This window comes from Epinephelus lanceolatus, chromosome 20, assembly GCF_041903045.1.
Source record: "Epinephelus lanceolatus isolate andai-2023 chromosome 20, ASM4190304v1, whole genome shotgun sequence".
NCBI classification, from domain to species: Eukaryota; Metazoa; Chordata; class Actinopteri; order Perciformes; family Serranidae; genus Epinephelus; species Epinephelus lanceolatus.
The window spans coordinates 8,558,265-8,579,540 of NC_135753.1; the positions used below are offsets into that span (position 1 = coordinate 8,558,265).

At 38.8% G+C, this 21,276-nt stretch overlaps 1 protein-coding gene across 1 annotated transcript; it reads right to left on the reverse strand.

Moving 5' to 3' along the window:
- Positions 1-16,675: 16,675 nt before the first annotated feature.
- Positions 16,676-20,961, reverse strand: LOC144458928 (uncharacterized). The gene is made up of 4 exons (XM_078162774.1): positions 20,780-20,961; positions 19,772-19,889; positions 18,682-18,754; positions 16,676-17,583 (listed from the first exon to the last, which is right to left on the reverse strand). Exons 1-4 carry the CDS (start codon positions 20,850-20,852, stop codon positions 17,503-17,505), a joined length of 345 nt encoding a protein of 114 aa, XP_078018900.1. The 5' UTR covers positions 20,853-20,961; the 3' UTR covers positions 16,676-17,502.
- Positions 20,962-21,276: the final 315 nt, after the last annotated feature.

Consider the following 21,276-nt stretch of genomic DNA (forward strand, 5'->3'; position numbering starts at 1 on the left):
GGAGACTTGAGATACTTAAGGCCTGAAAAAGCAGAAGTGATCCCTCCATTGAGTCATCTTCCTATTTTTTTCTTTTTCCCTCCTCTCGCTTCGCCTGAATGACTTGCTCGCTGACGGGGATTTCCGTGATTTGACCGACAGGAAGCACTTTCATAATAGTGCTTCGTTTGGAAAATCGATTTTTTCCTGGTTTTCTGGTCGTAGGGGTGTTAGGGATCCCTTACAGGCCCAAGGTCATCCTCATGCCACAATCTATTATCAGTACATTTTTTAAAGGCATTCACAAAGGAAACCATTTATGAATCAATCAGCAAACTGAATGCAAAGCATTCACCGTTTAGAGTAAATCTGGCTCATTTCATGATTATGAAAAATTACAGCTACCAGCAGTAGCTTCATTTTTTTATCTGTAAAAATAAATAATAAAGATACATTTTTTTTCAAGATGAAACTATTCTCATTTAGAGGAAGTCACTTTTGGAGCATTTGTGTCCTAAAGAATGTGGCAATCATTCTGGGCAGGACATGCCTCAGTGTATAGTCACAATGGGCTCCAGCCCAGTGACACACAGGCATGTCTGAACATGAATTTCTGAGCTCCCACGCATGTGTAATATATTATGCAGAATATTTCACCGTTCACATATTATATTATGGGGCACTGATAGTCAACTTGCTTTACACGGGGGCTACTCTTGCAAAACATCAGGGGGGCAGGGGCCAGTTAATAAACAAACATATTGTTTATCAGTGTATATACATTACATGAATGCTGTTTTTAACCTTCTATCGTTTGCTGTCCTTACTCATCTTTGCCAAGAGGGAAATGCAGTTGCAGAGCCCTGAACAGGTCAGGTTTAGTCTAGGAATTTTCTGATTTTTCTAGGACATTTTGGGCTCAGCCCAGACCTCTGTCGGAGGGTGCGCAGGATCCTCCGCTGGCACGTTTTTATGCCTCCTTGTCGGCAATAGTTGTGGCCAAAGGCATTATATAAATACATCTGTCTGTACATCTGTCCATCCCATTCTTGTGAACACAATATCGCAAGAGCATCTTGAAGGAATTTCTTTAAATTTGGCACAAACATCCACTTAGACTTAAGGGTGAACTGTTTAGAATTTAGTGGTCAAAGGTCACTGGGACCCCATCCATTCTAATGAACGCACTACTGCAAGATCAATTTGAGGGGATTTCTTCAAATTTAGTAAGTTTAGTTCATTTAGTCTTAGTCACATTTTGGTCATTTTTATCCTTCATAGTTTTATTCTAGTTTTAGTCAACGAAAATTATAAACGTTTTAGTCAATGAAGTCATGACGTTTTAGTCAACTTTTAGTCATTATTTTTTTCTATGTTTTTTTGTTTATCTTTAAACCAATCCAGGTGAGCAAATGCATGTATCAGAACTTAGAATCAAGTGAATTCCAGCGCCTCAGGACACTTTGCAGCCACCAGAATTTGCCAAACATATTACAAAGCTTTCTCCAAGAAATAAGAACCTTTTTAAGATTTATAAATTACTGTCAGAGACCAGTTCTATACATTTACCAATTTTAAAATGGGAAAAGGAGCTGGGTGTATCACCGGACCCTGACTTCTGGACTCAGATATGCAAAAATACATTCAAGATGACAAGACACACTAATATACAACTCATCCAATTTAAAGTACTCCACAGAACACACATCACCCAACAAAAGATGAATAGAATGGGCTTTAGTCAATCTGACACATGCACTCAGTGTACTCAGAACACTGCAGACACCTACTTTCATGCACTCTGGTTATGTTCACCCGTCCAGCACTTTTGGTCAACAGTCACTCAAAAACTCTCCTCCATTTTGGACTGCAGGATCCCATTATCTCCCAACCTGTGCTTAATTGGTGACCTGATGACAACTGACCTCCCAAACAGCCACTGCAATTCTCTTCTTGTAGCTCTCGCCATCGCCAAGAAAAACAATCCTAGTCAATTGGAAAGATAAACAGACCCTCAACATCAACCATTGGCTGAATCTCCTTGCAGAACATATTTCGCTGGAGAAAATATCTGCTGGCCACAGAAACTAATTAACATACTTTGCAGAAAAATGGTCACCATTTATCCACTCACTAAACCTGTCTGTATAGTGCCACTCAGCCTGTGAGCATATGCCACCTGTACATATAAATATTACAACTCAAGAAAGACTGTTGTGTAATATGTAACGTGTTTCTGTTAATGATGTAACCCCTAATCCCTCTATCTCTCTCACCACAATATACCACAGCGTTCATCAGAATTCAAGGTCTTAAGCATGTGTTAGGTGCACCTTCTCCCCCTTGAATCCGGGCCTGCTCCCTGACTCTGTAGGGGATCGTGGGGCCGGGCGGTTTCCCCTGGGGGGCGGGTGCGTCTGGACTGCTCGCCCTGTGTGCCTGGGGGTGGCGGGGTCTCCTCGTGCTCCCTGGGCCTGGGGCGGCGTGGCCGGTCTGGCGCTCCTCTCCCGCCCTTCCCCCTCCCTCCCCCCCTCTCCCCGTCCGTCCCTGCTCCTCTCTCCCCGCCCCGTCCGTGTCGGGCGGTGGGTGGGCGGGCCCTCCTGCCCCGCCCGTCTGGAGTATGTCTCTGGCTCTCTGGGGGTGCTGGCCATTGCCGCCTTGGGTCCTTGGGCCTGCGTGGTGTCCTGCGGCCTCTGCGGCTCCCTGGGCTTGGGGTCTGGGCGCTCCTGCGGTCCTGGGGTGCCATACTGCCCGCCTTCCCCCGCAGGGCTGGCCCTGGACCCTGGTGATGGTTTTCATAAACACATTGGGAGGGTTCAAACACACGCATGCATGTTCGATACTTCAGCTCCGTGACACATCGCAAAGAACTGATGGGATCACTTAAAAGGGGCCCACTTGCTTCTCGAACCTACCACACTGCGCTGGCAACTCTTCTCCACAATCGGGCTTTCCTCCTCCACCAGGACTCTCACATTTTTGGTGTTCAGTATAGACCACAATACATCAGCTACACTGCCTGTTTCTCCTCTGTTTTTTTGTTTGTTTGTTTGTTTGTTTGTTTGTTTTTTTCCTCCTTCTTCTCTGCATGCACTGTCGCTATATAACTCAGGACTTAAGCACCTGCCCCTCAATCCCCCCTGCTTGTTCCTTACTTTCCCCTTGACACACTTTGGTGTATCACGGCCCTCTCTGACTCATATTAGGAAGTTTTTCCAATAAAGGCTGATAGGCTAGTCTCCAGGGAGGGTGGGTGACGGTCACAACCACGCACAGTATGGGTATAAAATACTTGACTGCAAGATTAACAGTGCATCAATCTTCATAAGAAGCTTACACCCTTTTGTGGCGCTAAGCTATGAAGACCAATGCAGACAGGTAGAAGAAAAAAAAAAAAAAGAATCAAGGTGACAGGTGGTATAAAAAATTCATTTCGATAATTTTTTTCTACAACTACAAATAATTTCTACACCACTACAACTCCACAAATCCATTCAGAAGCTCCACCATCCACAGTCAGATACATTTAGCTGCTTCTTTATGCTGAATTACAGCTCACAACTCATACTAATGGCTGACACTGCTCCGGTGCCAGTCAAATCAAGGATGTCATCCTAGTTTTTATTATCAAGATCTATTTTTAGTTTGTCACTGTTTCCTTTTTGTCATGGAAGAAAGGTCTCCAAAGCCTATTCCAGCTGACATTGGGCGAGAGGCGGGATACACCCTGGACAGGTCGCCAGACTATCGCACGGCTGACACATAGAGACAAACAACCATTCACACTCACATTCACACTTATGAGCAATTTAGAGTCACCAATTAACCTAATCCCCAATCTGCATGTCTTTGGCAGCAGCTCTGTGTGTGTGTTTGGACTGTGGGAGGAAGCCGGAGTACCCGGAGAGAACCTTGCTGCCACAGGGAGAACATGCCAACTCCGCACAGAAGGGCTCCCACACCCAGGATTGAACTGGGAACCCTCTTGCTGTGAGGCAACAGTGCTAACCACCACACCACCATGCCGCCCGGAAGAAAGGTCTTTGATGAGAAATTTTCATCTGCTTAGAGTCAAGGATGAACTGATTAGAATTTAAAGGTCCGAGGTCACTGTGACCTCAGAAAACATGTTTTTGGCCATAACTCAAGAATTCATATGCTAATTACAACAAAATTTCACACAAATGTGTAATAGGATTAAATAACAAAGTGATGACATTTTTTAACCAAAAGGTTAAAGGTCAACTTCACATTTTGATTTTTCTGGCCATTGTTCAGCACCATATTTTCAGGAACAGAAGGTAAGACATTTGGTCCGATATTTGGGTGTCCACCTTGGCACTGTGCTGATTATATAGATCTTCTGTGCTGGTTGGGGGAAGATGTATGTGAAGCATCCATGTTTTCACAGACATGGATGTAAACTGTAGATGTAACTTGAATGGTTCACATAGGCGTACAACTGCAACAAGCTGTATTTTGCTGATTTTTATGCATTCTGGCACCTTATATATTCAGTACAAAGAACAAAAAAATTGAATCAGTTCATTTTCACCATGAAGTAGAATGGCCATCAGGCTACCTGGTATCTGCCCACGGGCCAAAGCTTACCTAAGTTCAGTATCACTGTTAAAAAAGGGGCTCATCATTTTGTAATGTTGTCCAAAGTCTATGTTATACCATATTCCTACCAAAATTAGCACGTATTTTTTTTAAACGCAGAAAAACCCACTAAAAATAGGCAATAGACTTATTTCCCAATGTAGCATTGTTGGCTGCTAGCCACTGGCCCAGACACCTATATTTTAAGAACCATGTACAAACAACTCATAAAATCTGAATTTTGCATTGACCACCTTTAAAAAACAGGGTTAAAGATTAAGTAGCTTAACAGAACAAGAAAATCACATTTATGACTTTGTTTAAACTTGCAGCTTTTAAAAGTAGAGCTGTAAAATGATGAAGCAGAGCAGCGAATGTGAACACTCAGACTGTGTGCTCGCACACCTCTCTAAACAAAACCGACACCCATGTATACTAAAACACGTGTTCCTCCCGAGACTGTGACACTGAGAAAGCACTGACCGTTGGCTGAATGAGGAGACATGCTGCTCATTCAACCAAAATGAAAAGATGACTCTCAGGACTTACATCAGAGTAAAAGCAGAACCTTCCTCTCTCAGCAGACTTTCAGTTTACTGTGTTCTCGTAAGATCTGAATCTAAAATTAAAAGCCTCTCTGGGCTTTACTACAAAACAAAACTTAAGAGTCCAAAAGCCTTGCTAACAGCTAGAGGCCTTTCTGCTGTTTTACCCCATGGAACAGGTTTGAACCAAGCCACTGACTGACCAATATCCCTAAAGGTTCTGTAATGTTTCTGTAGTATTTGGTGTGAGAAGAGGAACTGAGTGTTTGCCATGAGCAGCCACTGTGGCACCAAAACCATGCTGACCAGGCCTTTTTTTTTGTTGGCGTAATGCCTACTCACTTATCTTCTCTTCAAGGGCGTTCACAATAAAAGGTCAACAGCATCATCATTTCTGTAGAAGGTGTTACATGTGATTTAGGTGACAGGGCATTTCTGAGAAATAAGTGTTGGGTGGGTGGTGTTTACTGTGGTAAACTACTGTCTATGCAAGCTTGCATTATTATGTTACTGTGAAAGCAGCTTTTATTTGATCGAAATGGATATTAAAAAAAAGAGACATTAGTTTAGAGGACAAAAAGAGGCCAGGAAAAACACTAAAACCAATGCAAAACCATAAAGGAGATATTTAAAGCAGGCCTGTAGTTGGTTTTAGGATATCTATAGATGTTTTAAAAATGGGACTCGTTGCATGAATTGTAAGTCAGACAGTATAAACGTTGTGATTGCCTCTGAAAATGAATAATCTTACAGGTTACGACTGTGTATGCTTTTTAATGTTTTTAATACCAAATATCAGTTGCTGTTTTCCCCACCATGTATGCACAGTATTATAGGCTAAACTAAACACTGCAGCAGAACAGAAGGAGACACAGGCTGAGGAAATGAGTTGAGACAAGTCTTAAGATTGAATTCCCCAGCAGTTTGGTGTTGATGGTAAGATCAAAATAAACCAAACTTCCTTCCTACTTTGCTTTCACACCACTTCTCGTTCTCGGTTGCAACACGTAGGATGTTTTTCACAGTGCTTCAAATGCAAAATGGATTATTTACTTACAGAGAGTTTCCCAGCTAAAAAAAACTCTTGGAAAAAGCTTAATTTCTCAATCCTTGTCTATCCTTGTGTTGTGTAAGCGAAGAGCTGATAACAGAGGAGGAGTTGCATTTTTAAAATACTTGTCCTTTTAAATGATAAGTGCTTATGTCAGTGTTAGGTGCGGCTGACCTATTTCAACCTTATCACTCAGTCAGTTAATGACATATTTGACATGAGCAGCATGGAAGGAATGTAAGGCTGTGTTTGACACAGTTTCTTAATCAGTCATGTGGACACAAAGGAATGCAGACATCAATTAAGCAGTTACAATGAGTTTATGGGCTCAAATTAGCAAAAGGATAACACTTACTAATTATATTTCATTGTCTTTGATATCTGCATTACACTGCAGTGTCTCAACTGAAAAAAATATACACCTGCTTTTTCACAGAGATGCCCTTTCAGAGAGACTGAAATCCACTTGGCCAAAGTCAGTTTTTATTGTCCCTATACACGTTTCCTTATTTATTTGCGGTCATCAAATAACAGCAAAGACTAAATTTAATTAACTAAATTTAACTGCGAAGTATACTATGCAGTGTTGTTAGTTACTGTTTGTAAACACACTCGCTAGTGAAAGTAAAATTAAAAGCCAACCCCAGATTCACTCTTATTTGGCGTTACATCTCACTATATTTATGTTTTTTTCAGCACCGGATGTCTGCTGCTTATGGTCTGACACCTGGTCGCTACCTTTTTATAAAGCCTCTTCCTCACCTGAGCGCTGTGGGGGCACATGAACATAAATGTCCTGATCACACAAAATAAGAAAATCCAGGCAGAGGGCAGAGTGTCTGCAGACAAATACACCGCCACACACTGAGAGTAGGTCATTGGCAAAGATTGAGAGGGGTTACTTCTGTATGAGTCTATGCTTTATTTTTTAAAGAAAATCCTGCATAGTAAATCTTTAACTTTGAGACAGTGAAACTTGATTGCCTTTGAAAAATTACTAATTTTTTTCCTGCCTTGTTCTCAAGAGTTTTGCCAAAATCCTCTAACACCAACCAACTGAACTGCTGTTTACAGGACAATTGAATACTCGCTTGCACTTTAGCTTGTAAACTTTGTCTTTACCTGCTGCTATATAGTGCCCAGTTGGTACTGCACATGTAAAACTCTCATCAGAGATGAGAAGGTGAGATGTCTCATTCTTTAGCCAAGTACGTCATCAGCTCCAGGAAAAACAATGTGTTTAATTCTTATTTACCACTTGCCCATTCAGGCAAGTACGTTGCTAGATTTACTAACCTGACGAGGTATTTTACTTGGCCTGGGTGACCTCATATTTGAGATTTGAAAGGAATCTTTTCTGCTGCATTTCTACCACTGTATCTGTAGAATTCTCAAGCTTGTCTTTCCTCTTTTCAACAGTTCACATCCTCTGCATGACATCATAAACCACTTCCCCTTCTCTTATTTAATCAGTGCGGATTGAATGACTGACAGTCGCTCTCTGGCAAGTCTTTGAGTTACCAAACTGAATGCAACTATCAGAAAGACCATACCTAGACCATTACATATAACCTTTAAGTTATACTTGACCTTTTTTACAGTTGTATTTGTATTTTCAGGTAGAAAGGCAGTATTGACATGAAACAATGCTTAGTCTCATTAGTTTGTGTGGATGAAATATGAACATTACAACGTAAGCTTTTATATGTCGTAAGGTTCATATACATATGCTATCTATACCACAGACATTATTTCCTTTCCCCTCACATATATTACCACTTTTAGCATCTCTCCATAGTTTGTGGTTTATCACGAGTGCAGAGCTGATGCAATAAGACCGCTTTTGTGATCTGTATGAATGGCTGGGGGATGAGTTCAGTGCTGTCCCCGTGTGTTTGCTAATACATTCACAAATGACGACTTTTTTAACGGGAAAAAAATGTTATGGGCCTTTCATGTCAAGATACCAAGTGGGATATGGATGTCCAAGATACAGTTATCTCATTTCATAACAACAGTATTGCAGTTTACAGGAAAATGCATTGGATCAAGTGGCTGAAAGGCTGCTGGAAAAACCCAGTTAACCCAGAAGTGCAGTGGGAGAAATAATGTATAGTGTCGATAGTGTGTTTACTACATTCTTTCAGATTTGAATGTGTCAGGGAGGTAGGATGCGTACCTAGCAACATCACTGATTTATTGGTAAAGTGGATACACAGTGTGACATGAGTATTCCACAGGGCTTGTTCCTGACACCACGGGCTGGTGCTAAATGTTCAGAGTGATGGCCTGTGGGAAAGGAAATGAGTTTGTGTGTGGTTGTTTTGCAACCAGAGTTTGAACAGGTTGTGTCCAGGGTGTGAATGGATCTGTCTTGTTCAGGTCCACCAAGGTGCTTTGTCACAGATGCTATGTGTGATTTTCATGGACCAAAGGGTTGTAGAGTGTCCAGTTTGTGTGACCTTAGAATTTCATTTCTGCTTTTTGCTGATGATAATGTAGTTCTGTTGACCCTCCTTGACCCGACCAGAATCAACACCTCCAAGTCTGAAGCCATGATCCTCTGTAAAACAGTGGAATGGTTTGAGATCAAGTTTATGCCCCAAGTGAAGGTATGTTAGAGAGAGTCTCTGCAGGGTCCAGACACTTAAAGTTTCTGAGCCACAGTTCCTGTATCTAAAGTGACTTTTCTTTGTCTTATGATCAAATCTGGTATCAAAGGTGATGATTTTATTTCAATATCAAATAAAGCAAATCTTTTCAATCTAAAAATGAGGCTTTAATTATACCTGTTGGATCATTTTATCATCCAATTGATTGAAAGTATTTCATAGATTAATGGTTAGACAACTTGAATGATGAATATGGAGGGTTTTAGAAGGAAGATATTGAAGAATGGAATTTTAAAGTGGAAAATCTGTGACCTCATCGTTTCCACATGCCAGGAAGGACAGAATTTCTTTGAAACCCTCAATTACTTCCTGTCCCCACTGCAATATCTGCTTCAAGTGGTGCAAACGCAGAAAAGGGGAAGTAATTATACCATATAAGACAGAGTTCGGCAGTTTTAAAAGAATGACAGGGTCATGTGCCACACTAATCATACCTCCGTTTCACAGAGGTTGACGTTGATATCAGCATTCAGTGTCTTACTAATACTTTCAGTACAGAGGGCAGATTCTGTGTCATGCTCGTCACACCTCCGTTTCACAGGATGTGAAGAAATGATGGTCAGTTTGTCAGGAAATCGCTATAACAACCAGACATACTGTCTACAGCAGGTTGAACTATGAAAGTAGCTATACTGGATGTGGTCAGTATGACAAGCAGATACATTTCTAGAGCAAATGCACATCAGCATGTTTCACAGTGCTGCTGGTCGATCACATGTCTGTTTCACAGAATGCAAAACTATATCTTTCTATAAAGACTAGCCTCAGGGCTGTACAGTATACGCTTTTGTTCAGACATTACAGTGATGAACTGGTTGCAGAACAAGTTCATAAAAAAGTTTATAAAAGATATAATTAGATATATTTAACCATTGAGATTAAAATCTCTCTTTCAAGAGTGACCTGGCCAAGAAGGCAGCAGTTAAAATAAGTCTGACAAAATAATCCCTTCCAGTCATATTACATGGCCTTTTTCAGCAGATGGAGACCTTGTGATACGATAGAAAGCTATGGAAACGCTAATAAATGGCCCTTGAGTTGGGATTGTTTAATCAAACTACTGTTTCCAGTGTCGGGAAAGAACTTCAAGCTTAACTTTAGGATGTAATTATTCTATGTTTGTTGGAAATTCTTGACACATTTTGAGGTAAAAGCCTACATAAACTTGATTTCACAATCTATAAATGAGACTTCTCTTTTTAAAGACAGTCCTTAAAGTTATATTATGCAGGATTTTCCTAAAAAACAATGTATAGACTCTCGGGGTGGGACTCACCAGAGGCCCCATGATCACTATACAATATTGCAGTTTTAAATGTTTTGCAACATGCTGAGTATTACGATAACATCTATAAATATATTGTAATTTATAACATTTTTCAACTGCAAATTATGTCTGCAAACTTTGTCAATACCCTTTCAGTCTGTTCATCTCTCTTCAATCATTTTTTATTGCAGCAAAATGTATGTAGTGGACTGAAAAGCAATAGATTTTATTATTCTATTAGGCTATCAAAAGTTTTATTTTTATTAGCAATATTATTAATTTATACATTAAATCAAAATCAATACTTGGTGTCCCACTATTGATACAGTATGCAAAATATTGCAATATTATGCTATATTGATTTTTCCCCACCCCTGATAGAAGTAATCCCTTGCAATTGCCACCTATGACCCACTCTCAGTGTATGGTGGTGTATTTATCTGCAGAGACTCTTCCCTTTGCCTGTATTTTCCTCTTCTTTTTTGTCTGTCTTTTTTTTCTGTGTTTGAAACATTTATGTTTATGTACCCCCACAGTGCTCAGGCCACACACAACACAACTGCAAAAACACAAATATAGCGAGGTGAAATGCCAAACTTGAGTGAATCAGAGGTTGGATTTTACTTTCACCTTTACTACATGTTCACAAACAGTAACTACTTTTTATTTCCTGAATTCTTCATCAGTTCCACATGTTTCAGATAATCTCTCACTAAATTAACAAATAATTTTTAAGATCTCATTCTGAATAACATTGTGAGTTTGAGCTGAAGTAGCTGCTATGTTCACACCTGCTGCAGCTGTCTCATTCTTGCTGTAATGATGTGACAGTAAGTGACGAAGGGTAAAAATGAAAACACTTTGACCACAAACAGCTGCCCCCTCAGTAGCGATGTTACTGCTGTAAACAACTTCAGAGAGCGATGTCAGACTCTTTATTTTGTTGGTTCTCGTTAGTTTGTTTCAAGGCATCAATAGTTTGGATAGTTTTCACTCAGCCTTGGGGGCAAAGCCTCGTAATTTGCTGGTTCTGAGATCAAGACAGGTTCATTGTCGCCCAACACCAGCTTCATGTACAAGTTTAGGTGACATTAGAAGCATTTGTTTTAAACCTGGAATAACAAAAAACTTGTGAACACAACATAAACATATCATCACCTTTTAAGTTAATATGGTGAAGTTGTTAGCAAACAGTTGCTTATTCATATCCAGCAGTTACAGAGCAACAAGATAATTAATTTGGAGTCATATTTGTTTCCACTTGATGCGTTTTGATGAATCATATTGACACCTGCAGTACATTTACGGTAATTAAATGATGATGTGATCTGTGATGTCGTTAGAAAAGATTTGTATTCATTCATAAGGCTACTTCAAAAAGTCTGATCTCATATTGAGTAAGTGTTGATTCTTCAGAAGTTTTTTAATTCAAATTTTATTTTAACAAATGAAAATTCAGAGGAAGTTACATTTGATACAATTTATTTACTCATGAATTTAAATCTGTAAAAAGAGCCACACTAGAAGAATGTTAAAACATGTTAGAACATGTTAAAACGGTCACCCTGTTGCTTCACAGAAACCAGAAATATTTTTAGTCTGGGCCTTTCTGCATGAGCCCCTTGACTCTCTGACTCCACCTGCTGGTCAAAAAAGGAACCTGCTGACATATCTGAAGTGGAGTATGAAGTCAATCCACACCTTCATCCATAACTGTCTTGAGGAAAATGCTAAAACAAAAAATAATAAAAAATAAAGAAAAACTACACATCGTTTGAGTCTAAGCAGCACTTGGTATAGGATCTGATGGCACTTGTGTGCATTGTTCAGAGTTTCAAGGACTAGTTTCCCCATGGCCAGGAATTGTATTTTTGAGCCACATTTCATTCCAAAACTATCAAGTGTTCAGTGTTACCCTCACACTTTTTGTTCAGATTTTCATACATCAGCAACATTGGAACTAGACAGATAAAGTCAGCAGCTGAAACACCAACTGTGCATTCCAGTACTCATACTATCATACTATATAGTATGCAAGAAAAAGACTAACTTTATCCCAACACATAATATGTCAAATGCAGTGTGCCAGAAATACCAGGATGTTCTATTACATCCAGTCAGATTTTGTCGAAATGATGAATGACAGCGCATTCAGGTGATTGATGGCCAGTCGACTGGTAATAATAGGAATACTAATGTTTATTTGAATAAAATAATCATAAATATAACCAACAACAAAGGGCATAAGTGTTAAATAACAATGACAGAGAATGTATGGCCTCTGTAATTTTTACTATCAGCAATATTATATGTTAGAATCTACAATGTATGCAGTTATTACTTACTGCAAAATAACAATATCAGAGCTGTCCAGGTTGACCTCTGTCTCTGGCAAAATGCCGGTGAATGCTGGTAACAGATATATGTGTATGAGGGTCAAAGCTCAGGGTGTAATGTTGTGAGGAAGCAGTATGTCCTGATGGTGAGCATATTGCATGCAACAGTGCCTACTTTTTAAGGGAAGCTGCAGTACCGACTTAAAGTAAAAGAGAATAACCATTCCAGATGCACCCCCAGTCTGTGGAGACAGCAGTCATGGGATTCACAGATCAGTTTTTAATCACAACTTTGTTGCCACCAAGTGGTTGAAATAACACCTGCAGCCACATGGTCTAAATGTGGAAGAGCAAAAAGGGTTATACGGGAAATGTTACGACAAATCAACCGGTTGTCTCTGCTTTGCACACAATGCATGCTGGGATACCATATAATCAAGGCTGGCAGGAATATGCTCTCGGACCCCAGACCCACTAAAAGTCCCAGGTTCACTGCAAGTCAATTGGTTTTAGTAATCTGAGAAGTTACAATTTTGTGGTCTTGTCTTGTAGAGGTGACCTCTGTCAGAACTTAAAAGCCTTTTTTTTTTAGCATATTCTACTTGTCCACTCTCATGTAGCATTATCCCAAATGAAGGTGTTAGCAGTAGTGTTTGGGTAAATAATAAAATTGCTATGCATTGTCTGTCGTGTGCACTGGATTAAAGAGTCTGTGATTCGAATCCAACGCACTCCTCCTCTTCACAGTCCGTTAGCTGTCTGTTCTGTGTGTGCACAGAATATTCAGGTTCCCATACACAGCCCTGGCTCTGTAAATGGGAAAGAAAGTGGTGCTGACTGTACCACACAAAAGTATCGTGATGAGTTCATGAACAGTACAGGGGAAATGGATGTATAAAGAGAAGGACGGGGGGAGCGAGGGGGACATCAACAATATTTCCCAGAAATTGCACACTCTACGTTCAAATGGAAACTTCGAACTGTTTTGCAGAGCATTATGATGTCCCAGTGAAAGTCAACCTTTGAATATAAAATATCATCATTTATCCTTTATCCTGTTAGACATTTGTGTGAAGCTTTGTCATAATAAGTGTAAGAATTCTTTTTTATTTGTGTAAAATTTGAAAAAATTCCCTTAAGGTGTTCTTGAGATATCATATTCAAAAAATGGGATAAAGGGATGGACGGACTGACAATGTGAAAACATAATTCCTCCGGCTATGGCTATCGCCAGTGCCAAGGCATAAAATCATTGAATGCATACAAAACTATAAAGTACAAAATGGTGAAAGGTTTCTTATTAATCTAAATGTATATAGTTTATTGTTGAAGTCTTTCCTACATTTAATTTTTTTTTTTAATTTCTCAGTCTGTCTTCCCTTACATTTGGTCAAATACAGAATATAGATTATAATTCTGTGTTGACACCATGTTCATGCAGACAAACAATAATGTGAAGCAGCTATCTTATTTAATATCATGGTTGGGGTTTGGCCAAACATACCTCTTCCTCTTCGTCATTGCTTTATCTGTCCTGTCACCATGACACGGTTTTCCTGTTGTCTCTCTAACAAGGCGTTAACATGCCACCACTCAGTTATCAACCTGTCTTAGTGTTTCAACATAAAAAGGCTCATGTCATGCTTTAGCAATAATGGTTTGTCAGTGTTTTTATCAGGTATTCAATTAAAACTGACGGTTTGAGGACACATTGGGTTTTTCTGAAATATCTATATCAGCAACTTGCAGACATCCCCCCCGATCATAGCCATAGATAAACACACTGGAATGACATGTAGTTATATATGGCTGCGTTGTATTCCTTCCTCTAATGAACCTGAAAGGGCCTGCATGCAAATGGTCTAACTTACAAATATGATATAAAGCCATAAACTATCATTGCAAACTAATCTGCATTAAAATGTAATTAGCATTATTGCATTAGAAAATCCCTATTGCCAAACTTGAGGTGCACAGTTCCATTTTACATACAGATACAACAGGTAGCCTAATAAAAAAGAGAAAATTAATGGTAAATAGATGAAGAAGAACATGAAATAAATGTACTGGAAGGGATTTAAGTTCTATACTCACTCAGTCTTATGCCCTTTCTTTCTTCTTTTACATTTTAATCCCAGTAACTAGTTATTTTTCCTTTACTATGCCTGCCCCAAGAATTGCCCTTCAAAGATAAATAAAGTTTTTATGCCTACTCGCAAGCGATACATTATGTTTTTGGGTTGTCCATACGTCTGCACGCCCATATGTCTGTACTGTGCATCTGTTCCATTCTGGTGAACGTGACATTTCAAGAACACCTTGGGAGTTTCTTCAGATTTGGCACAAACGTCCACTTGGACTCAACAATGAACTGATTAGATTTTGGTGGTCAAAGGTCAAGGTCAGTGTGACCTTGCATCAGTCTCGTTCTTGTGAATATGATATTTCCAGAGCATCTTAAAGGAATTCTTATCAAATTTTGCGCAAACATCTACTTGGACTAACAAATAAACTGATTAGAATTTGGTGGTCAAAGGTCAAGGCATGTTTTTGGCTATAACTCAAGAATTCATTCGCTAATTATGTCATAACTGCACACAGCAGGTATGATCCTTGACTCTGACTTCCACCGTTTGAACATGTCCATCTGACCCTGGATGCACTTGGGTCACCTGACCAACTGGGGGGGGGGCAGTAATTCTAGTTTGTACAGCCCAGGATACAATATTTGCCTCAATTTACTTTACAGTCTGCACAGCATATGACAGCCTCTACCCACAGACCCTCTAGTCAGAACAAAAAAAAAAACTAATTGCAGATCAGTCTCATCATGATGCTGATTCTATATTGGAGCCTCCTTGATTTGCAAAGGTAGACACTGGAAACAGTATTTGTACTTTCCAGCTGCATATTGACAAGAGCACCCAAAAGTGATGACCACAAATAATAAATTGTTGAATAAGTTACACATGTAATTTCTTGATATGCTTATTGAAAAATGCAATGGCATCTACACAATGGCATGTCACTGGAAATGTAACCATAGACATCAGTCAGCATACTTTAGCATACGTTTGTAAAATACTGTAGTGTTTTTAGCGGATTGGACAAATTAAGCACTTCTGTCCAGGTATATGTGTAGTTATGTATGTAACTGCATGTAACTGTTAAAAAACACAAAACGCAGATGTAGGATCACATTTTCTGACATTGTGTGGAAACAATTGCAGCAGTGGAGTTTAACAACGTGTCCTATATGATCAAGGATGTTTATGGTGCGTTCCGTTTGTACTGGAAAGTTGGGATTTCCGAGTTCCTATTCGGAAATTTCAACTGGAAGGTCCTCTAAGTCAGATTACCAACTTGTAAAGGCAGAGGAACCTCACCAACCCCTACCTCAACATCCAATATGGCTACCCCACCCATCAACAGTAGTGGTAGCTGTAGTAATATACAGTTTATTTACACTTGTTATACTAGTGTCTCACTAAAACAGTTGTTCACACAGTCCTGTCCAACCTCTGTCTGTGGACATGTAGCTACAAAAATACAGTGTAATGCATTGTCATCAACTGGTAACAGTGGCTTACCTGGTTGGAACTGGTATTGCTAATAATATCTTAGTTTTCTGACTTGTATTACTGTAACACTATCAAATGGAACGCATCATTAAACTTGCAATAACTGATTAATTTGTTTACTTGTCCACCTAGGGGCAGCACAAACAGGTTGTGAACACCACGTGTAGATATGGTAAACTTGTGTGAAAACTGTTGCTTATGTACCGTCTGTAGAACATTTGTTTTTATCTCCTTGTACAATTAACTTAACAAAATAAGCACCTTCTCTGCACCCCCAACCTCAGTTTCTCCAGTGTTAAGTTAATTCAAGTAATCTGCACCTGCTGGTCTTTTTTATTTAAACTGTGTTGTGAGATAACTCAGGATAAAGAAGAGAATATCCAAACCTTTGGTAATTCATATAATGACACCATTAATAAAACACATGTACAGTACAAGTGCACACAGATGCATTCGGAGCGGGTGTGGTCAGTGAGGTCCAGCTAAGAATAACTCACTAACAATTATTCATAGATTCAGTGTTTCCATTTTTACTGCACAGACTCAGCACAGAAATCCCCATTTATGCAGTGGAAGCCCTACAGTATACTCAAGCACTAAACATAGACCGAAAACACATAGAAAATTTAAGATTCAGTCACATTTAAAAGTCATCTGAGTTTTATTTTGGTTTCCATTTACATTTCCCAAAAAAAGGACAAACTCTGCCACTTTTCAATATAATGAAAAAAAGGTATAAAAGCTTCAGAAATCTTGTAGAAATATTGCCACAAGTGGTGATTCAGGGTTCAAACCAGCATGCATCATGAGAAGCTGAGAAGGATCAAGGCTTTTGACAGCTGATGACACCTGCGTTAAAGTTAACTAACAGGTTTTATGACGATCAGACATGTTAATTCATTTACAACTGAATCTGTGTCAAGCCACGTTTTTCTTAGGCAACACCGTCGCCCCCTATTGGTCAATTGCAGAAACTTTATGGGACATGCTTCAACAGCTTAATTAAAAATATCTACCAAGTTTGGTGATGTTTGGACAAACTATCATTGATTTATGGCAAAACTTTGTGCTAGGTCAGTGCACTTGTTTGAAACTGGTGGCGCCCTCAATTGAGCCACAATAATTTTACATCATTTTACAATTTACGATTTATATTCTGACTTATGTTATACCACGCCCACTTTTTTTTTTTTTTTTTTTTTTCATTTGTAGTGCCCCCTAGAGCTGGATTTCAATGAAACTTTCAGGTTATGTTTCAGGTACTTTTGTGGTCCTATCCTGCCAGTTTCATGATGATTGGCCAAACTGTTGTGGTGTTAGGTCTAAAAAATCTAGCACAAAAACAGTCAGGTTTCAGCCCAGGCTTGAACCCCTTAAAGCAATTTTAAAAATACACATCTAAGTTAAAGCAATAAGTAGTAAATCAGCTATAAGTTATTCTCGGTTGTTGCTTTGCTGCATTGTTTTTGCTATTCCAGATCATCTTCATCCAGGACTAGAAAAAATCTTCTTAAGGTTTTGGAGAATTCTGGAGGACACTCTAATTCTTTCTGTGGTGTAAAGAGAGAGAGGGAGAGAAATCATTATATCATCATTATACATCATTATATCCTGATAAATTTGTTTTAGTGATCTGTTGTACTAATATACTGAAAGCATAATTATTAATTGCACTTATTTCAAATGCATTACCTCTCAAATTCTTTGGTGATATTTTATTTTACAGCTCTAGCTCACTAATAATAATCATCACAGGGTAGAGTGAGATTGCATTGAATTCATACACGTTTGAATTAATTCCAATTAAATGCTCGCTTTTAGTCAGTGTGCAGGTAAGCTGAACATGCAAACGTGAAATATGTCAACAGGAAAGCGTACAGTTCAACAATATAATATGTATTCGGCTTTAAAGACAGCTTTTCTCTTAAGGGAAATCTTATTTTTCCTAAATTTGGTAACAAATTACATCAGGGTTCCCGTGGACCCCTTAAAAATCTTAAAGGGTATTGAAATCAATAATCCAAAAATGAAGGCTTTAATTGTAAAAAGTTTCTTAAATCTTTCAAAAGTCTAAAAAATGTTGTGATACATATTTTTTTCTGATGTTGCATTGTAGAATCTCATAATGATTGGTAGTGTCTACTATTTTTGCAATAATGGACTGAATGCCTCTTGCATTGGCATCACATAGATCAGGATAGCGGAACCAATAACAGTCATATTGTGTTTTTGGCCAGTATGATCAGAGCAGAGGATCCATTTTCTAGCTAGCTATCCTATCATGCTGACCACAGCTTTACAGCTTTCCTTGAGTTTTGGTAGTTTTAAAACTGCTCTTGAGATTACATTCGGAGTGGCATTAAAAAAGGCTTTTTAAGTCTTAAATCTATTTTGTCCTGTGCTGAAGTAACCCTGATTTCATAGTTCTATTTCTAAGGAAATGATTAGGAAATTTTCAGGAAATTCGAGCTCTAGGCTGCCTGGTTGCAAGCTAAACAGTAATGTAATCAACACAACCTCAGGAAAGTCATATTCACTTTGACTGAGCCTTTCAACCTGCAAAATTACAAATAATTTTCATTCTTCAAACCCTAACTGAAGCACACCATTGTAGTTTACACAGACTGTTTTTAATGGTTAATTCTCACCGCTTTTATCCGATTCTTGAGCCACGGGGGAGTTGGTTTGACACAGTGTATTTTACCGTCTTCCGTTTCAATCCTAGAAACAGGAAACAGAGAAATAAGACAATCAGAAAACTTTCATAGTCACCTGAGTAGTATAGTCCCATAGTGGTTATTTATAATTAATTTAGAGAAGTTTTCCAGTTTTCTTCTGTTGTTGTTGCAAAGATCATCAGACAAACATTTAGGCCGGGAGCCTGTCATGTTGTAGCCTTATTATATGTTGTTATATTTATTATTTACATAAAACTTTTAAAGTCTATACCTCCACTAGCCCGTACTAGCCTCTGGAAGGGCAGTGACGGAAATTTCTGTTTTCTCTTATTTGAGGTATTGTGAAGAATTTTGGCCAAAGCAAGTGTAATTTTTTATGGTAGAAAGGTTAATTTAGGCTCAAATTGAAGCTTATCGATTAAGAGGCTTTATATGAAGCAGTGATATTCATCATAAAGTGATGCAAAATCATCTTTTTGATGAGAATTTGTTAAATGGACTAATTGTTTGAACATGTGTTTCAACATTTTACCTTATGGGTTCACTGTGGAGGCATGTGAGAAAAACTGCACAAATTCAAAGTGACACATGGTAAGTAATCGGTTGATAATTAATATACAAATGTTCTTTTTTTTTAAGATATTTTTTGGGGCATTTTTAGCCTTTAATGGATAGGACAGACAAGCGTGAAAGGGGGAAAGAGAGAGGGAGTGACATGCAGCAAAGGGCCACAGGCTGTGGTCGAACCCGGGCTGCTGCGGCAACAGCCTTGTACATGTGGTGCCTGCTCTACCACTAAGCCACCAACGCCCCACAAATGATCATTTTGGGAGTGAAATATTCGTTTAAGTTCAAGATCTGAGTACTTTTTCTACTGCTGATAATTCCAATAGGAATAACAATTTTTTCCCATTTCAGGAAGAAGACTGCAGTGAAGGAGGTCAGGGAGAACAACTTTGCAGTGGTATGTCTCTATAGTTTGATGACATTCGAGAGGGATGAATAGAGATATTTATTTCAGATATATGTATGTTTAAAGAAAAAAGCTTGCTGTACTTACACAAAGGCATGGTAATTGCAGTCGGTTCGGTTTTTCTGTTCATAGCACTGCTTGATTTTGTCAATAGACTTTGGAGCTTTGAGCTTGTCACAGCAGCGAAAATGTATTTGTGAATCAACTGTATCAGAGGGAGAGAGATATTGTCATTATTCAGTGATACCATTAACACATTTTTTTACTCATCAAAATAACAAGCATGACACTCTATTACACGATGGGAGGTATCCAGAGAATATGCTCCCACATGCTTTACAAACATTTTTTTTTTTTTTTTTTTAGTTTTCTCCTCTGTATGCATGTTGATATCAGGCTGTAATTCATTTTAACAGAAGTGGAAATAAATTAATAAATATAATAAATAATACTTTACTAATGCATGATTAGGCTGTTTAGCAGAGTGAAGGCTCTGTACATATAGCTTGTGCGTAGGTCTTCACCCACCGTGCCCGTAACCTGCGAGATGCAATGACGTGCCACCACAAAATACCGTCTGTCTCTGCCCAAGCAGTGCATAAACACCAATACAAATTGAGACTGGCTGCGATGCTGCTTTGTACTGTTTACTAACCTGTTTGTGTGAATGACACCAAAAATAAATAAATAAATAAATAAAATAAAGCAAACACAAGTAGTAGTCTGTAGCCTATTTTAGTGGGTTTTGTCGTATTAAAAAAAAACAAAAAAAAAAACTATGTTCATATGCTTATTTTGGTTGGGTATTACATCCTTTAAAATTTAGAAGGCCTCTGGAGCCTTGGCGACCCCTACTGGGGGTCAGGATGCCCTGGGTGGGAACCAGTAGTTTACTCATTGTGTATGGCAGTGGAAGAAAACCTTTCATGTAATACTCAATGCTAAGATTTTAAAAAAAAAAATAATAATAATAACATGATATACTGTGCCACATAACTTTCAGCACACACCCATAATCACATTGAAGATCAGCCCTCAGTTGGTTAATAGAGTCTTATTCAAAACACTGCAAATTCAATAAGAGCATAACTGTACCATTTGATGCAGAGAAGAACATCACCACAGCCAGAGTGAGCAGAAAGATCCTGACAGAGAGAGTCGTCCACATCTTCAAACACTGCACGGCACCAAAACTGACTCTGGATCCGTAAACTGCTTCTTCCTTCAGTTACTAACTGCTGGACTCGCCAAAGTCTAAGACTGATGATGACTTAACCAGAGAGGTGTGCTATTATACACTGCAGCTTCACACAAAATGAGGAACCATTGTTGTCATGCGCAGTGTTTGTGGAGAGACACACACCCAGAGGACAGTGGAGTTTGTCACTCATGTCCATATATGTTCAGGTTCGTTTTAGCAGAGTTCATCCTCCTCTGCAATTAAGAGTAATGTTTTTTGACATATTCTTAAAAGCCAACTTTAGAAAAAAAAGAAGATTACAATTGTACTTTTACTTTTCTTTGAAGTAGAGTTCCTCACAACAGATTATATTGAAATCACTTTTTTAAAAGTGTTTCTCCTTTGCTATTTC